The 16,474-nt window shown below is 36.5% G+C and overlaps 1 protein-coding gene across 2 annotated transcripts in view; it reads left to right on the forward strand.

Moving 5' to 3' along the window:
* GABRB3 (gamma-aminobutyric acid type A receptor subunit beta3) overlaps positions 1-16,474 on the forward strand; it is a 543,595-nt gene that overhangs the window by 245,209 nt on the left and 281,912 nt on the right. The window contains exon 2 of one of the 2 annotated variants that reach the window (XM_039341825.1): positions 15,443-15,490. In XM_039341825.1, coding sequence (XP_039197759.1) covers positions 15,443-15,490 — 48 coding nt within the window. Of the gene's footprint in view, positions 1-15,442; positions 15,491-16,474 lie in introns of those variants that run through there. The other variant, XM_039341826.1, reaches the window with a different exon arrangement.

Genomic DNA, 16,474 nt, shown 5'->3' on the forward strand with positions numbered 1-16,474 from the left:
ATGAGATCATCTATCACAGTTAGAGTGATTTGATTTGGCGGAAACAAATTATCATCTTCAAAAGAAGACGGAAGCCCCTCCATAAACTTAATATAAGGGATTTTATTAAGCAGTTCTTTGTACAGTTCTTTGTATTGTAAAACCATACAATATTTTGAGGCATTTGAGACAACACAACACAACATCATCATGTTCTAACATTTGTTTGATAAAAAAAAGATTTGCCAGAATTGGACGGCCCATTTATAATACAGGAGAAAGGGTGTACAAATTGTGCAATGTTTTCTGCCATCCTTAATAACCATAAGGCAGCATACAGTAATCCTCACTCTTTAATAACCTTTTATTATACACTACTTTTAGAGTATTTCGGAGGACCTGTGTTTCTAGGGTCCAATGTTTCTTAACCCTAACAATCCCCAACTGTTCTACCCTGATCTCCTTTTTTCTCTCTGCACCAGACACACAATAATCATCTACCAAATCTTTCAAGCTGTCAAAATTAATCTTGTTGCTATTACCACAGTTTAGCGTGATTCCCTTCACTTTTAGCACCGTTTCACCATTGGACAAAGCTTAAGCATACGTTTTGGGACCGGCTGCAACAAACTCTGTTATTGTAGTGTTTGGTGGAATCTCGCTTGTCAGCTGTCCTAAATAATCACCCAAAGGAGGTGTCCACGCTTCCTCTCTACTTACAAAAATGACTGAATCGGTGTCATGGTACAGGCACCTATCGCCCAGCCCATCCAGTAGCCTGTATAATTCCAGCCAGGCATAAGCAGTAGTAAAGCAGGCAATAAATACATAGCAGTAGTAAAGCAGGCAATAAATACATTTGGTGGGGTGGTTCTTGGCTGTTTTCCATGTCACAATGGCTGTCTCTATATCCACAAACTCACATGAGGAAACATCATAATAGGGCACAAAAAGGTATTTGAATAAATCCTCAGGGTTTGTCACCATGGATGTGGTCAGGTGATTGGTGCTCTGACCAAACTTGCCCCACAGCGAATTTAAAAACAGCTTGGCAATGTCTTTTAGCAGGATTTACTTCAATGTGGTCACATCGTAAGCGGACACCTTCCATCTTTTCATAATCCTGAATATATTGCTCTTCATCCCGTTCTGTTTTGCACCAGTCAGGGTAACCACTGGCCGCCTGTTTCTGTCTGAGATGCGTGTTCATATAACCTGAAAATAGCTCATTTGATGTTCTTTCAAAATGCCAGATCTCATAGATTTCAACAATTCTGTAACCCTTTTCTAAAGCTACATTCAATTCAATGGTACACCATGTCCCAGTCAGAGCTCTTTCCTCATTACAGGGGGTGGTTTGCAGTTTTTCTGTGCAGGTTGCGCACAAACTAAACATTAATTTGCCCCCTGATTTGTGGGGTAGGATTGGGAAATAGAAATTCCTTGGTGGGTACACTTTGACTTTGGCCAACCCAAAATATTGCTTTATGTCCCCAAAGTTTTGGTAGATGATTTGCGGATGGCCAATTGGGTACTCCTTGGTCTTATTCACAAACGGGTACAAACTGGTGTAATCATAGTATAAGATTTCTTCATCAGGTTTTGGTTTGTAGTACAGGCATGTAGCATTTGTTCTACCACCAAAAAAAGCATCTCGAGGATTCAAAGGAGTTGGGAGCTTATTCTCAACTAGAAACTGCTTCAAAGAGGTGTCATCCTCCACCATGGCCCTCCATTCGCGTTCCCAGATGCAGTGCAAGCATAACCCTGGTCCCTGAGGTACTCTTCTTTAATCTTAGTACGGTTGTGCAGGCCTCCATATGTTGAATCAAGTAATTTGTTGAAGTCTTTTTCAGAGTAGCAGACAGGGCACCCATGAAAAAAACAACCGTGAAATTCAAAAGCTGTGGGAGTTCCATTTATGACAGCAAAACCATCCAAAAAATATTTGCCTACTTGCTTTTCACCCCCCCTTCAGAGCATGCTGGATATTGAGATTCTCAGTGTGCTCTATATGCAACAACCATTGAATCGCTGGAGCTGAATACCTTTTCTGTGTCTTGTGATAACTGTCCAAAGGAGCTAATGCAATGGTATAGCTCTTCAAATATATGAACTGGTACTGGGCCATACAGACAGATGCCAATGTGATATGTTGGAAGGGGTCAATGCAATCGAATCGCTATCTCCTCAACAACAACACCCTGACCCCCCTGAAACACTCACGCTCAGTCATTTCCATCACCTGTTCCCTAAATCGAATACAGGCCTCTCTTAATATATCTACATCTTGTCTGCAATAGTAAGCCAGAGCCTTCTTTAGTTTAAAAACAGTACCTGTATTAGCAGAGTGCCATTTCATGAATTCTTCTCTCTCCCCGGGCTATGGGGTTTCAGGGCTGTAATACTTGGTTTCAGGGAGTGGTCCCACATAGTCTTGATTGGCCATTGTATTGAACAAGTGGGAGAAATATCCTTTGCTGCCTTGAAACCCCATAGCTTTGGGTAATTTGCTTAATTTAAGGGGCAAAAATGAGAGGCTATGAATAAACCGGATCTTATAATCCAGTAGGGTGATACACAAAAGTCCCCCACTCAACTTATAAGCTGAACCCTAACCTTTTCATGGATCAACTGCTTCAGTACTAGGTACCCGTCATAATCTTTGGAGTTGTGAGCGATAAAAGTACATCCTTTAAAATTATGATTTATAAAATTCTTTACAAACTGCTCCAGGCATCTAACACCATAACAATCCCACCTCACAACATCTTTATCATCCTCATCCTTCAACATATCCCTGGCACAGGCATAATTAGGTATATGGATGCCTGTCTCTTGACAGCATTCAAAATCATAAATGATGTATCTTTCACCAATTCGCAGCTGGTCCAACGAATTTAGAAAGCATAAATGCCCTTCCAAGCTTTCAACCTTCTCAGAGCACTGTCCACACTTGGTTTCCTTGCACTTTTGTGGGGGCTAAAGACGTAAACCCCACACATTTCATAATATTCTTTATTCTTACAGTCAACTTTTCCCTTCATAGCGAGCTGTGTGTTTCTTTCAAGACACACCTTAGACCGGCAAAGCTCTTTGCACGTACAGCAGCGCGCCTTCTCCTCCACCACCTGCTGGCATTCTTGGTTGAGGCAGGCTCTGCAGATATATTGACAGCCATGACTAAATTTGTGGTGGTAGGGTGTGTGGCAGAATTTACAGAAATAGCGTTCACCCAGGAAGCCCTTGATATTTTTGATGCCATAATAATGCTTGTCATGTAACAATATAAACACTATTTTTTCTTGCTGGGGGCTACCTGTGACAAAAAACCGCCAACCGTCCTGCATATAAAACAAGATCTTTATAGTGACCCTTAAAGCTTCTTCAAAGAGGTGTATCTGAGAAAAGTCAATTTTGTTTTCTGTGGAAACACCCAGTCTATTATGAAGTTCCCTGGCCCTGGTAATAATTTCTTGATTTCTAACATCCCCGCCTATCAGCCAGAGCAAACAGCTAGCAAAATACAGAAATTCACCTCCCACATTGAAATCTACTAGGTGCTGTCTTTTTTTCTCCAGCACTCTGGTGAGCAGCACAGTGTTTAACTTCGTAAGACCTCCCCCCTCCTTGTTCTCCACTATGGTAACCACTAATTGCAAATTAACCCCCCCACACACAATATCTCTGCCTTACTTTGCAGCAGATTTTCAATACTGGTCAGAAAATCATCGGCATTTAAATCATTCATATTCCTCCTAAGTGAAAAGCGAGGATGATTTAACCCCTCTGCATCCAGCCGGAGTTGAACAAAATCGTTTGGTCCTATGTCTCTAGCAACTTTATTCAAAAGAGTCTGTATCACATTATGAATAGCCTCTATAGCATCTACAAAAGACTGGATTTGGTCAAGATTAATAAATCTATAGCGTTGATAATATTCCACAGCCCTGAAATTTCTGATAGGCTTCTCCCATTCCTGTACCATATCCAGATAAACATTGTTCATATTCTGAGAGTTTGCAGAGTTAGGGGCTTGTAGCTGTGGCGTAGAATGACATATCTCTCCTTCTGATTGAGATGCAGGCATGGAATCACATTTATGGCTGTCTGCTGGGGATGTGGGAAGTCCACCTCCATGCATTTTTGCTTTTTTCAGGCCGGCTCTGGTTAAACAAACAAACATACAAAAGGCTATCACCAATATTCCTAATAATGTAATAACCCCCCTTTTAGTTTCTAAAAAATAATACTAATGGGTTTGTCGTTGGATAAAATGCTAGATATTATACCTCCTAACAGCATTTGTGTTGTGTAGCTTGTGCATGGCTGGGGGGGGCCTCTTGTCATGCTGGGCCCCTTGGGGGTATGTAAACTCCACAAAAGGCTGGTCATCCTCCCATTCTGAAGGAAAAGAAAAACCCCAATGTTCTGAATTGTTGCAGAAATGTTTACCAGAATATAAATGTATGAAAATATGAAAGACAAGTACCTTCATACCCCCTCAAACATTCTGAGTCTGTCAATTGGTTCTCTATGGCAATAGCAATATCAGCAAATGGCTGGTCATCCTCCCATTCTGAATGAAAAGAAAAATCCTATGGTCAGAATTGTTGCAGAAATGTTTACCAGAATCTAAATGTGTGAAAGTATGAAAGAAAAATACCTTCATAAGCCCTCAAACATTCTGAGTCTGTCGATTCATTCTAGCGAAATAAAACAATCAATCAGTCAAACAAGCAAGCAGACAAGAATATTCTAAAACTCCATTTTGCATCTAAGTGTTTCAAAAATTAGCCATAAAACTACTTACAATAGTGGCTTCCATTCTGAAAAGGGTCTTCTTAGCAGATCAAATGGCTCCAGAGGTACAGATATGCCAGAAACCAGCAAATGTGACTAGACCAGTATGGACCCTGCTTTAGTATACGCTGGTGATGTCACAAATTAATCACATCAGAGGAGGTGTGTTTTTCACAACTTTTGCAAAGCTGCATTTAAATAGCACGTAATGTTACAAATTAATCACACCAGAATTGATGAGTTCTTCACAGCTTTTGCAAAGCTGGCCAGCCCCGCCTCATCAGGAAAACCCAATTGAATAATACTCCTTGAGCTTTGATTAAATTGTGTTTAACATCTGCCAAAGTTAAACAGGGGTCAGCAAAAGAAAAACATAATACATCTTTCATGTGATTTGCAAAGCCCATTTTATTATAAATTTCATAGCATTAAGAGCTTCTTGTAATTAATTTCTGTTACATTTTGGCATATGAATCTCTTCAGAGGCAATGGCAATTCAGATTCAATTTTGACATTAATGACAGTTTACGACTCTTTTCGATCCGCTGTATGAATGTCTTGAGCTCATCAAGGGAACCCCGGGTAAAATATAAGTTATTCATTTTGTCAGAAATACTGATGATGATCCAGAGAACATGAGGCATAGAAAGTCTAAAGCATAAGCTGTTAATATGTTCTGTTTCACTGGTACCATCCACATGGTCTTCATCTGATTGTAGACATCCCATTAAGCAGTGGTGTAATATTAAGCAGTGGTGTAATATTTTAATGATACACGCTTTCAGAATCTGAGGCATGCTGACATTTTGAGACTCTGCCATTTCTAAAGCAGGAAATAAAGTTAGATTTAGGCTATCTGTTTCAACCAATTAAAATACTGTTATATCTATCTATCTATCTATCTATCTATCTATCTATCTATCTATCTATCTATTTACTTACCATTTGATGTTTTGCAGAATCTGCAATAACAAGGCTTTATAAGTGTGTTCTCTTCAATGAAACTGTATAACTCAGGTCCTTTTCTTATTCTGCGCCCACGCTTGGGTGGTTTGGGGGGTCAAATTTACATCAAACAAATCTTTATCAGAGGCTGCCATCTTCAAAAGACTGCTGGGATTAAATCGCTAGCTGTTCAGGCCTACCCGCACAAACTCCCCTGCCCCTTGCAATGACACGCCCTTGAGCATTGCGCATGCCCACATCACGGAGAGCGTGACATGCCCGGGCATGTCCCTGCCCACACAAACTCCCCTGCCCCTTGCAATGACATGCCCTTGAGCATTGCTCATGCCCAGATCACGGGGAGCATGACATGCCCGGGCATGTCCCAAACAAGGCCTAACCCCCTTTTTTACTAGCAGACAGACAGAAACACGCATGCCCGGAATCGTGGTCCTGACATGCCTGAACAAGTTTTAAAACCCTACTGCAAGGCTGCTTGCCTCTTGTGAGCATTTTAATTCCTGTTAATATTCCTTGTCTTTTGCTATGGGGGGGGGCAGAATAAATTTTATTCAGGGTGCAAATGGCAAAATATATGTCTTTAGATTTTTTACAAAGGTAAAAACCAGCTGTGGGTTTTAAAGGGGGCTGTAGTTTGTTTGTTTTTTCCCCTGCATTCGAGGAAATGATTTTAAAGCCACCTAGAAATAAATACCTTTTTAAAAAATACCTTTTAGAAAAAAAGGGTTAAATGCAGGCTCTGGCTGTCTTTCAGTGGCTTCTTTTTCCTCAGCTTTTGAGGCACTGATTTTTAAAAATCCACAAAAATTAAAAGCATCGTTAGGCTAGAATGATTAGAAATAAAAAGCCTTTTTTATTTTTTATTTCACAGTTCCCCGAAGTAGGGCTTGTTTCCCCAAAACACAGGCCTCTGCTAATTATTCACTTTACTTTGTATTCTGGCCCATATAGCTCTATGGACCATATAGCTCTATGTTGGAGTGTCTGGCAGTTATTGGGTTAAATGCTAGGTATGTGGATGGGTCAGAAGGAGGAGTTCCAAAGGTCATTGGGAGACTTCCTGGACACAAGCCACATGGGAATATCTTTGTCTGTAAGAAGCATGGGCCGTGGAAGGTCACACAATAAGCCTGAGCCATTATAAAGATGGTATAAAGAGCAATACTTTCTTATCTAAAGGGATGATCTAAAAGGTGGACAAAGATGTATTTCCAGGAGCACCAATCATAACATCAACACAAGTAATCTTTCTCATTAAAAAATATTTTGTTTATTATAAGATCGTTTCTTTTGATTTAACTATCTGACTGGATTTAAAAGGAGACACTTTAAATTTGGGTCAGAATACTTAGCTCTTTTTGGTTTTGAATGTACATAGAATTAGTCTAGGGTTAACCTAATCATGTACCCAGAGGATTGACTGCCAATCTTGATGGGATTAGGCCAAAACGTCATATCTGGAGGGTGGGGACTGAGCACATCACTTCCTTTTAGGGCCATGACCTGTTGACATAATCAGCACATGGGTTTGTTTACTTTGATGACATCACTGATCAAAAGTGCTGATAATTTTCATTAAAAAAAGGTATATACTACTTCTACTACTTCTGTGGTTTATGAAATAACATTATTAGAACATAGGAGCAACTACATTTGCATAAGAGGAGATTGTATGTTTTTCTAATTCATGCATATATCCAAAAATACAATAGATAATAGAAAAAAATCCATTTTAGGTTTCAAATTCCAAATTAGAATACATATGTGATATATCCCTAATTGGAACAATCTTAATTTGGTTAGGAATTATTTCTTTAAATGTATATAGTCATCTCACTACTATGTATGTTCAAGTTATATTTCTCAGGCAAGATCATATATTTAATTTCCACATTCTCAGGTAAGGTTGGGAAAGTTGCCCATACAAAAGTTACTAATTATTAGAGTTAACAACATGAAACAGCTGGATATTTGGAAAATTAATGTAAAATAGCTTCTTGTTAGCATACAGATAAGGTCTAAAGTGCTGGAAAACTTTGTGCAAAAGCAGATGGCTGGCTGTCCATGGAGGATGTTATAAAATCTATTTAAATCACAGAGGAGTGATTAGGGATGGGACATGGCAGCACAGGTATTCATTATTACTACTCTGGGAAACTCAGGCTATTTGACAGCTACTTTCACTTTTAGGGTTGTTCTTAGTTTAGAGAGGAGAAAGAAAAGGAGGCAAAATAACTCTTCCCCAAACCATCTGTAATTCCAGAACTTTGATCAAATTTTTCTGGTTGGATTTTGGTCTGTTTTTTCCAAGTACTACAGCCAGTCCATTCTATAGATATCTCTTTCTAATCCCACTTGCACCTGCTGTATTTTTGGTTACTGATTTCTCCCTTTCTTTACCGATCCTCTCTCTGGGAAAAGACGGGGCACAGTTAAAGACAGGAATTATAGGCTTGGTGAGGATCATAGGCAGTGCTTTTTTTGTAAGAAAAAAGGTGCCATAACTCACATCTTGTTAATCTTTTATTTAATATATATATATATATTCAGTTCTTAACATAATTTATTGTATTTAAGGCAAATGTTCATAGTAAATTCCAAAGTTTTGTCCAATTCTCGTCTGGCAAATCTTCTCAACTCCTTTCCTTGCTGTTAGTATCTATGGCCGAATGTCATCCTCTGAGTAACCACAGATCAATGTACTTTGAAGGATCAAAAAGTCTCAGAGGTGGTCCAACACATTTGATGAACAAAAGTGCTGAAATTGTCTTAATCTTCAATGAAGCTCTTGTTGGGATGGCAATTAGATTCACATTCGCTTGAAAAAATGGGAATGGTATTCAGAGTCTGTATCAAATGCAACAGTTTTTCTGGATATGTCTTTTCAAGAATGTATTCACAGAATCCATTTCTCTTTCATTTAGTTGCAGTCTGATTTACAAGTTTCTAATTTCCACTTCTCCAAAAGTCAATTGAGTATTAATATGTTCAGGCCAATGTTTTTGATCAAGTTTTTGACCAATATGCCAACTCATTGTCTATGCTATCAAGCAATCTTTTTTCGATTGACTCTTTCAATTTTGTATAAAATGTACTTGAGTCAATGGGAGGATCCTTTCTTGAATGTTTTTCTTGAAGTAAAACTCCACGAAAGCGAAGATCACATACAGCAGCAACAGCGCATTTATAATAGGGCTCAAAGTTCTGTCTTCTTTCTTCAAAAACTTTTACCAGTATTTTTATTTTCTTATTTGCCTTGTACAGGTCCATGTTGCGGTCCTGTATTCCAAACTTAATTCTGATAATTCTTGGAAAGCATCACACATCAATCCTAGGTCGATGTGATTTTTCTTTTCAAGCCATCATAAGTGCATTTATCATTTTTATCTCTTGTAGGATCATGCATTGCTTCTTCAAAATGATACACAAGAAATTCAAAATTATTCTACACAACCAAATCTGTACACAAACTAGATGACACCCATCAAGTACTTAAAATTCTTCCAATTTTCAGCAGTTCAGCCCCCAGTAATTCTGCACATAAATGCAACACTCTACTATTCATTGCTGAAGCATAGTATATGATGTAAAGTTTATCAATAAATGATTTGAATCTATTTATTCCTGAAGTTTCCGTGACAGCATCACCTACTGATAATTCTAGTCTGTGATTAATACAATATCAAACTATAATAGAAGGAAAATGTTCTGACAGCAATTTTTTCACTCCACTTTTACACCCTAACATCACAGCAGCACTGTCGCATGCCAGAGAAATCAAATATTTTTTAAAATATTTCTGTCATCCCATAAGAGTGAAGACATTAGAGTAAGGAATCAAATATTCCTTCTGCCATTACTTTTTCAAGTTCTACCAAGTCCAAAAACAAATTTATCGGTGAATTCATTCCAACACCTTCTATACAGCATCAAACATATACTATGGGGGTAGTTTTTGCTTATTGTGGTTGATTCATTAATTATCAATGAAATTTTATTATTGGACTGAACAATTTCTTTAACCACAGTTTTCCTCATTTCTTCACTTGTATGATTAACAATGTTAATACACACATTTGTAGAATGAAGAATACAACCCATTTCAACTCTGTTCAGTTCTTGCAGATTAATTTCAGTTTCAAAATGATAAAATGATTGATTTTCCTTTGCTACTTTATATACAGTTCAAAAAACTTTTGCAGTTATTATTTTTTTGTGAGATAATGACGTTAAAAAAACATTCTCAAGAGTCATTCTTTTGCTTTCAACAACTATTTTTAATACTGCTTTATGTGCAGCAGATTCTCTGTGGTCAATTTTTTTTCCGAAATGAGCTCAACTGTTGTTTCCTATCTTTTCCAGAATAGGTTATCTCATTGTTGGTCCATTCTTTGAAAAGTTTCATTCCCATTTTCGTTTCAACTCTAAGAGTTCCAACTTTTCTACAAGGCATACAGCCATTCATTTTTCAAGCAAAAATATTTTTCTTGATCATAGGTCCAGCAGTCTGGCCAGTCATTTATAGTTTGGCTTTGCTTCTCAAGATCAGATTCAGAAATATCAACAGGCATCGTTATTTTCATGTGTTCTGTTATTTTGTATGCTAATATTTTGGCCTTTGTATTAGCAAGACTAGTGGTTGAGAAGTAATTAGTAGTTGTTTTCATTTTTAAATTTGAGGTCACACTTTTATATTAAAAATTAAAAAAAAGATTTTCAATTCACCAATGATTTTTTAAAATAAAGAAATTATTTACCTTTCGCACATAGTCAATCACTGTACACACACCCACACACATCAGGTGTGTAACAAAACATAATGGTCGCCGCCCACAGTAAACACTCAGAGCACGACTACATGACCAATCACAAGCTGAGCAGTACCACAAGCTGAGCAGCGCCATTACAACCAGCATGGATGAATTATGCATGCATCAGACTCAACACACAAGAAACCCACACACACCATTTTAATGATTTTTCTGCCAACCTGCAGAAAAACCTTGCTCGACAAGGCAATTCAAGCCCACAGAGACCAAATATCAAATTTTCAAAAGTTACTTTTAAAATTGATAATAGGTATGAAAGCTGATTGGATGCCTTTGGGCCAATCACTATCTCTCAACCCAACCCAACTCACAGGGCTGTTGTGCAGAAAATAGGAAGAATAATTACTATTAGGTATGTTCATTACCTTAAGTTATTTATAATAATAATAAAAGGATACAAATAAATAAATAAGGAAATAATAACTAAATAAATAATTAGGGAAATTTGAAAATGAGAAATGAAACTAAGACAACCAATGGTAGCTACAGCATCACATCTATGATTCTTCAGCTAAATAAACATAATGTCTAAACGTGCTCAGAAAAATGCAATGGCTACTTTGCATAGAATAACTATCATTTTTTGTTTGCATGAATGGCTCAGAAGATGAGGTTGTATGCAAGCTATCTCAGGGCTCTTCTTCACTTCTTAAGCTATTTTTATCCTTTGTTTCTGTGATAAGCATTTTTGGAATCCCTAGGGATTCATCCATTCTTCATAAATCTTGTATGTGAGATGAATACTATATGCTACTGTCTTACTAATGGTATTTTCTCCAGTTTTGGGGAAAAGTTCAATTCTGGAAACTGGCATATATCAAGAAGTCAGTTGTCATCTTCAGGTGTCCTTGCTAGGAGTAATAATTATCTCTGCTGTTATTCTTCTTGATGTTTGTTGTACTATAATTGGTTCCCAATATAATCAGGGTTATCCTTATCTCCTTAGCAGTTCTGTTTGGTCTTTTTCTTTTCTAGCCAGAAGCAGTGCTAATTTTCTTCACACAGGCTCACTTATCTTTATGTCATAGAAATTCTATATATAATATATCCTTCTATGGCAGGGGTGGGGAACAATGGCTATTTTATGACTTGTGGACTTCAACTTTCAGAATTCCTGAGCCAGCTACAAAGAATGATTTCCAGAAAGGAGTGTCAGTCTTCTTTCATTTCATTTTCTCTTAAATAAGATTCTCCAAAGTCTTGCACTATTATTTACAGAAGATGGAAGGGCACAATGTTGTTTCTGAATACCCCTATGCATCCATTTTTGTTTTATTTATTATATATTAGATATATATCATTCTTTGCCTCTAGGAGCACATAGCAGTTCATCTATTTTTTTCTCCAAACAACAACCTTGTGAGTAAGCTGAGCTGAAAAATAGTGACTGGCCCATTTATCCCATGAGTTTCCATGCTTGAAGGTAGACTTCAACTTGGGTCTCCTTGGTTGTAGGCCCGCTATATTAACTGCTCCATAATGCTGGCTGTGTTATATTGTGCCATTTAAATACCCCGTTCAATAATTCATTCATGACAAAGACTGATTCATAAATCTAACTAGAAATATTATACAACAACTCATAAATCCCCACTAGTGTGTATTAAAAACTGTAAAATATAAAGCCCTTTATATTTTACTGAATGGCTTTTCCAACAGTATTTTCTTATTTGCCTCCACAGTGCCAAAAAGCACTTAGGTTCACTCTGCTATTTTTCTCTGTTCCAATATTTAGGAAATAAATAATGTTATTATTGACACAGTATATTAAGCTGGAGGATCTCAAGAGTCAAACTTTTTAAAGTTTAAATAAGTGCTACACACACAAAGTGTACACCCTGCAGGTATGGTCTGAAACTTTTAGGAGTTCCCATAAGAAATGCATTCTAAGGAGCTGAAGTCCACTTAGCCATGAAAAAGTACCTCAAGCTGCACTCATTTAAACTATCTTTGAATACATAACCAAACACCCATACTGAACTTAGAATGCAGCAACATGTCATATTCTTTTGCTCCTGGTTCAACCTTTGAGCATATTAGATTGGGGGAAAAGTGTTTTGAGAAGGCTTCCCAATCCCTTTTCTAGTGTAATCTTTGTGTTGCTGTGTGCAGTTCACATTGATTTATGCTCTCTGGTTTCCATTCAGACATATAGCAATACCAGTTATCAATCGTTTTCCATCTGGTGCAGTTAATAACACTGTAGTAGCAATTTTTAAAGAGCAAGCAGTCATAATAACAGTTATGATACTTTTGTTTTCCAAAAATGCACAACTCATCACATTACAGTAAAAAAAACTGAGCTTACTTCTGCATCTTATATGCTTATATTTTTAAAATTTTCTAATGCATAGTAATGATCTGGAATGTATAGTTTGTGAACAGAAGGCTGATATTATGTGTCTAGTTCTATGTTTATTATTCTTATTAATACTTATATTATACTTATCAATAAGATGACAATATCCGAGGCTGATTTAGGGCATTAGTGTAGAGCAGGGGTGTTAAACTGCCGGCCTGCGGGCCAGATGCGTCATGCCGAAACCGCCCCCCCCCCCATTGCCAGCAATGGAAAAAAAGTGACGATATGTCATGACACATCATGTGATGTTGCGAGTTTGACAGCCGTGGTGTAGAGTGAAGGTGTGAACTATGTTTATTTCCTATATTTCAAAAATAATTTCTAGGGATTCTTTTGCCAATTATTTTTCTTAAATGCCTCTTACATTTTGAAGGCCACACAACACAAAATAAAAGGAAGTATTTGAACGTGAAAAAGCATTCACATCATGAGCTATTAACCAAGAATAATCCCTATTCTAATTTTGGGAATCCAGATTAAAATATTTCCACATTGGAAAGACTTGGTCATAACAAAATAAAACATACTTAAATGTTAAAGCTATACTTTTCCTTTCTTGTAACATGACTATGCTTTCATCCAAACAATGTTTTTGGTCAGTTATGATTATATAATCCCTTTTTATTCCATTTCTAAACAAAAGTGGATGTAGAAAATGACTATGCTGAGCCCAAGGGAGGGGTCAAATGCATTATCAGTTATGAGTCCCTTTGCACCCACAAGAGATCTAAATACAGCCTACCTTGAATTCCTTAACTCCCACTGTTCCCTAAACTTCAGATTAAGTTTGCAATAAATTTTTACTCTCATTTGAATTGCCTGAATGTCCCGAATTCCCCACGGAGTGTTTTAACTTATTGGAAACTGAGATTATTTTTTTTTAAATTTGCAAGTTTGTGTCCAAGCATATCATACTAATAGTTTGGTGACAATTATACTGCCATGTTTATGAGAGTAGAAAATGTGAAACAACAATAAATGTTATAATATAATCATATCTAAGTTAGACATCAGAATTACTTAAAATTGAATGCCTTCTGAGTATCAAATAAAAGTGTTTCAGGGTCTTCCTCTTAATAGTACTTAGTAGCAGTACTTAGACTTATATACCTTTTTATAGTGCTTTACAGCCTTCTCTAAGTGGTTTACAGAGTCAGCATATTGCCCCCCAAAATCTGGGTCCTCATTTTATTGACCTCTGAAGAATGGAATGCTGAGTCAACCTTGAGCTGGTAAGAATCGAACTGCTGAACTGCAAGCAGCAGACAGTCAGCAAAAGTAGCCTGCAGTACTGCATTCTAACCACTATGCCACCACGGCTCATTAAACATATTTTGTTTATAGAGAGGGAAATCTGTAAGTTTGTGTTAAAGCAAAATCATTTTATGATTTTAGCATATTTAGGAATAATGCAATCAATGCCAGTAATATTTTTAATACGTTGCAAGGTGTATATGTTATGTTTTGTTTTCACTATTGTAAGAGCTGACCCCCTTGAAAAGCCTTAAGATTTTAGTATCAATTTAAAAAGCATAATATGGATAATATATCATATGAAACTATGAAATAATATTATGTGCACATAGGAAGTCTGTATATTTTTAACTTTCTCTATATGGTAAAATTGTGGTCTTAAAGATTATTGATGGAATCACTTATGTAGATTTAAAAAAACTGAAGCTATTTATAAAACTGTTTTACAGTATAAACAGAACTATGCTTCTCTGTTATTTTTTTCATTTCAATGTAAATATGAAGGTAATTTTACACATAACACGGTCTGTTTTTAAAGTTAGGCCTCATAGGCCAACCACAACATTTTATTAAGTTTATTAACATTTTTTCAGAGAAATGTTTTCAGAGAAACCAATCTAAATGTTTAATGTCTTTATATAATAAAATGTCTATGGGAACTGACCTTTTGTATACCCTATCTCTCTGTGTGTATATTTACAGAGACACACAAATATGTCACTGAGAGGGGAGACTCAGGTTCTAGTCCCCTCTTAGGCATAGAAGGCTATCATCACTTTGGGCCAATCATTTTGGCCCAGTCATTCTGGCTCCAAGTTGAAAACTTCTCCCTTACATTTTGCTAGATTATGGCCCATAACCTTCATTGAAGAGGTTTTCATCTTACTGTGGATCTATTTGGTTGAATAATAATAATACATTCATAGAACTGTATTTCTATAACTCTAACCCAATGGTGTAACCAAGTAACAAAGAATACAGTGTAAACTATTTAAAAAGAAATTGCTAAACAATTAATAGACTATTATTTGTTAACAATTATGGAAGTCTTGCGTAAAACCAACTTTACCCAGTTTCTAATAAAATGATTTCAGGATCAGACACTACTGGATGCAGAAACATTTCTTTAGTTTTTCTTTCCCTACTCTAGTGGGGAAAAGAAGTGACAAGTGAAACAAGAAGTCAATGAAAAAGTAATATACAGTATATGGATAATATGGATTCAATATATACTTTTTCTTATTTTTAGGAATGCTGCTGAGGAGAACAAAAAGTTATATGCAATCTATGGGGCAAAGTGAGTACTAAAAACTGTTTCCTATCTGTAGTGGTCTCTATAAGGCCTTTTACATTTATGTTGCTACCTGTATAATCTTAGATGACTACATAAATGGAAACTGCTCTATATATGCAATGTAATAGCAACTTGAATGGTCATGTCCTAGCCAATGGAAGAAAAATAAGCCACCATAAAACCAGGAATTGTCAGGTGCAAAGAATCAGGACCACAAGTTAAATTTCGGTTAAAAAGATTTATTGCTCATGCCTATATATAAGAATATAATCAACTAATGGTCAGCACTATATTGGTGCTAGATAAGAGTCGATGGAATTCAAGGGGAGGAGCTGGACTTGGATTGTTTGTGGGAGCATAATTACACCAGACTGATTCCTCCCTTGTCTCCACACCCTAGGTGCTGCTGCTTCTTGTTCTATAGGAATGTATTTTACATCCTATAGGATTTCTCTGTATCTACAAATATTTTCATATTTTATTTACAAATAATACTGATATAATAATATTTATAAATAATAATATTTGTAATGATGTTTGCAAACAAAGGAAAAATTCCTTTACTAACTCAGAAATATGGTATTTGTGAACATTTACTGAGACTCAACTCACAATACTCATGTTTGTTTTAATTGAAATGTTAGGTTCCACAAAAACTATTTTGATTTGTTTTATAGAAGTGTTATGACAACTGCCAGTTCACAGCTAACTAAAATCCTGAATTATTCTATTAAAGATTTCTGTGTGTACCTTAGGTAAATCATGCCTTAATTATGTCTTGTGGTGGGCTCATTTTGACGTTCTTCTGCAGCTGAGACATAAAGAGAGTGATGTGTAAAGATCTATCCATTTTTAAAATAATATTACATATTTATTTACAACATTTATGTAGCCTCTCATGATGATAATGAGTAATTATAAAAGTAACACATTTTTTTTTGGGAAGAAGGTTACAGTTTATTGCAGAGAGATGGTTCTTCAGGAAAG

This window comes from Crotalus tigris, unplaced genomic scaffold (assembly GCF_016545835.1).
Source record: "Crotalus tigris isolate CLP2741 ecotype Arizona unplaced genomic scaffold, ASM1654583v1 scf7180000017772.1543713, whole genome shotgun sequence".
Taxonomy (NCBI): domain Eukaryota; kingdom Metazoa; phylum Chordata; class Lepidosauria; order Squamata; family Viperidae; genus Crotalus; species Crotalus tigris.